Raw genomic sequence first — 1,519 nt, forward strand, 5'->3', positions numbered from 1 at the left:
AGCAGTCACCCATCCAGCACTGATCTCTGCTGGTGCTGACCCCAAGAACTGACTGAGACACCCAATGGTGGTCCCAGAAGCAGGGGCAGCCCCTTAACCAGGTGGTCACAGCCTGTTTCAGGCACACTCTGTCTATCTAGCAGCAGTTCAAGCTCAGACAGCAAAACTAGCCAGGAAAGAGGGCCAGTGTTTCGGGCCCTGCATCCTGTGCCCGGTCTGAGAACTGCCACAGACTCCTTAAATCACCTTGGGTAAGTCACTCAGCTTCCCTGTTCCTGTCTACAAAGCACCAGCATTTTGTTTGGTCAGAAACGGAGCAGAAGCCGCTCTGATCTGCTGATACAGGAACCACGAACACACCCTGGATGTGTCAGTGAGACATTGCTCTCTGTGTTGGTCACTTGAACTGCTTTCCAGAGAAAAACACCTTTCCCCAGCAGAAACCTCAGTTCAGGTTTTATGAACCAGCTCCTGAGGATTTCTGCCTAAAAAAACCCCAGGGAGCTGAGGATGCCTGCAGTTCAGAGCTTCACCTCACAGCAGAGGAAACGTGCATGAAAGAAACCAGAGTCATCACTGACATATGTCATTTAAAAATTAAAATCCCCACTGTCCAGCAGGGCAAGGATATTGGTCTCCAACTAAATAACATCACTTGGCATGAGAAGCACAATGGCCACACTTGAAACAGATGACCAAAACCTGCCTGAAACATGTGGCAGGGCTGTGTCCTGCTCAGCATCCTCTGTGAAATGCCAAATACCTGCTCGGCATGTGAAATTGCAGAGTGCATTTCCAGGGTCGGCCCTTTCCCCCTCCTCCTCACAAATACCAATCACACACTTCATAAACAGAATATATTTAGTGTGCAGTAAAGTTCTGAGTGGAAATCATACCTGGTAAAGGGAAAAGTGCCTCAAGCACACACAGCCCTGCAGTAACCATGAAGTTATTACACTGTACTATGAAACTTTAGCCACTAAAACACCAAAAATGTTCACCCTTGTGTGATCTGTCTCAGGTTTACAGCAAGCAGGAAACACAATAAAACAACTGTCAGGAGCCAGGCTCTGAATTCACTGAGTTGATAGCTAGGATGGTGTCTCCAGAAGACAGTGATAACCCATATTTCTGCATTGCTCACTCACAAGTCTGCTGACCTGGTATAAAAACATGAATTACAACTGCTATAAAACAAGTCTCCTCGTGCCTGCCCTCCCTCTCCCACTGGGTTTAAGGTCAGACATTGCTCAGGTTCACTGGTTTAAAGGGCAAAAAAAGCCTTCCCAGTAAACCCTGCAGCACTTGGGTGGGTGGGCGAGTGGTGCTTTTCCATTCCCACCTGTCCTCAAATCAAAGGGACTCCCATCCCCTTGGGGCTGCCTCTCTGGAACCACCAACGAGTTCAGAGCCAGAGTTACCAAACTCCCTGTGTTTCCTCTTTCTTTTCATCTGGCCAACACAGACCCCCCCTCCTCCCCTCCCCGCGCTTCCTGGGGCTGTGGCAGCGACGGGCACC

General features: G+C 49.4%; 1 protein-coding gene across 1 annotated transcript in view; it reads right to left on the reverse strand.

Moving 5' to 3' along the window:
• Positions 1–92, reverse strand: part of PLCD1 (phospholipase C, delta 1) — a gene marked incomplete at its 5' end in the record, with an annotated part of 43,845 nt that extends 43,753 nt beyond the window's left edge. The window contains one exon of the mRNA XM_009997339.1: positions 54–92. Within this exon, the coding sequence (XP_009995641.1) occupies positions 54–92 (39 nt within the window). The remainder of the gene's footprint in view (positions 1–53) is intronic.
• Positions 93–1,519: the final 1,427 nt, after the last annotated feature.

The sequence above is a fragment of the Chaetura pelagica genome, unplaced genomic scaffold (genome assembly GCF_000747805.2).
Source record: "Chaetura pelagica isolate M959 unplaced genomic scaffold, ChaPel_1.0 scaffold184, whole genome shotgun sequence".
Taxonomy (NCBI): Eukaryota; Metazoa; Chordata; class Aves; order Apodiformes; family Apodidae; genus Chaetura; species Chaetura pelagica.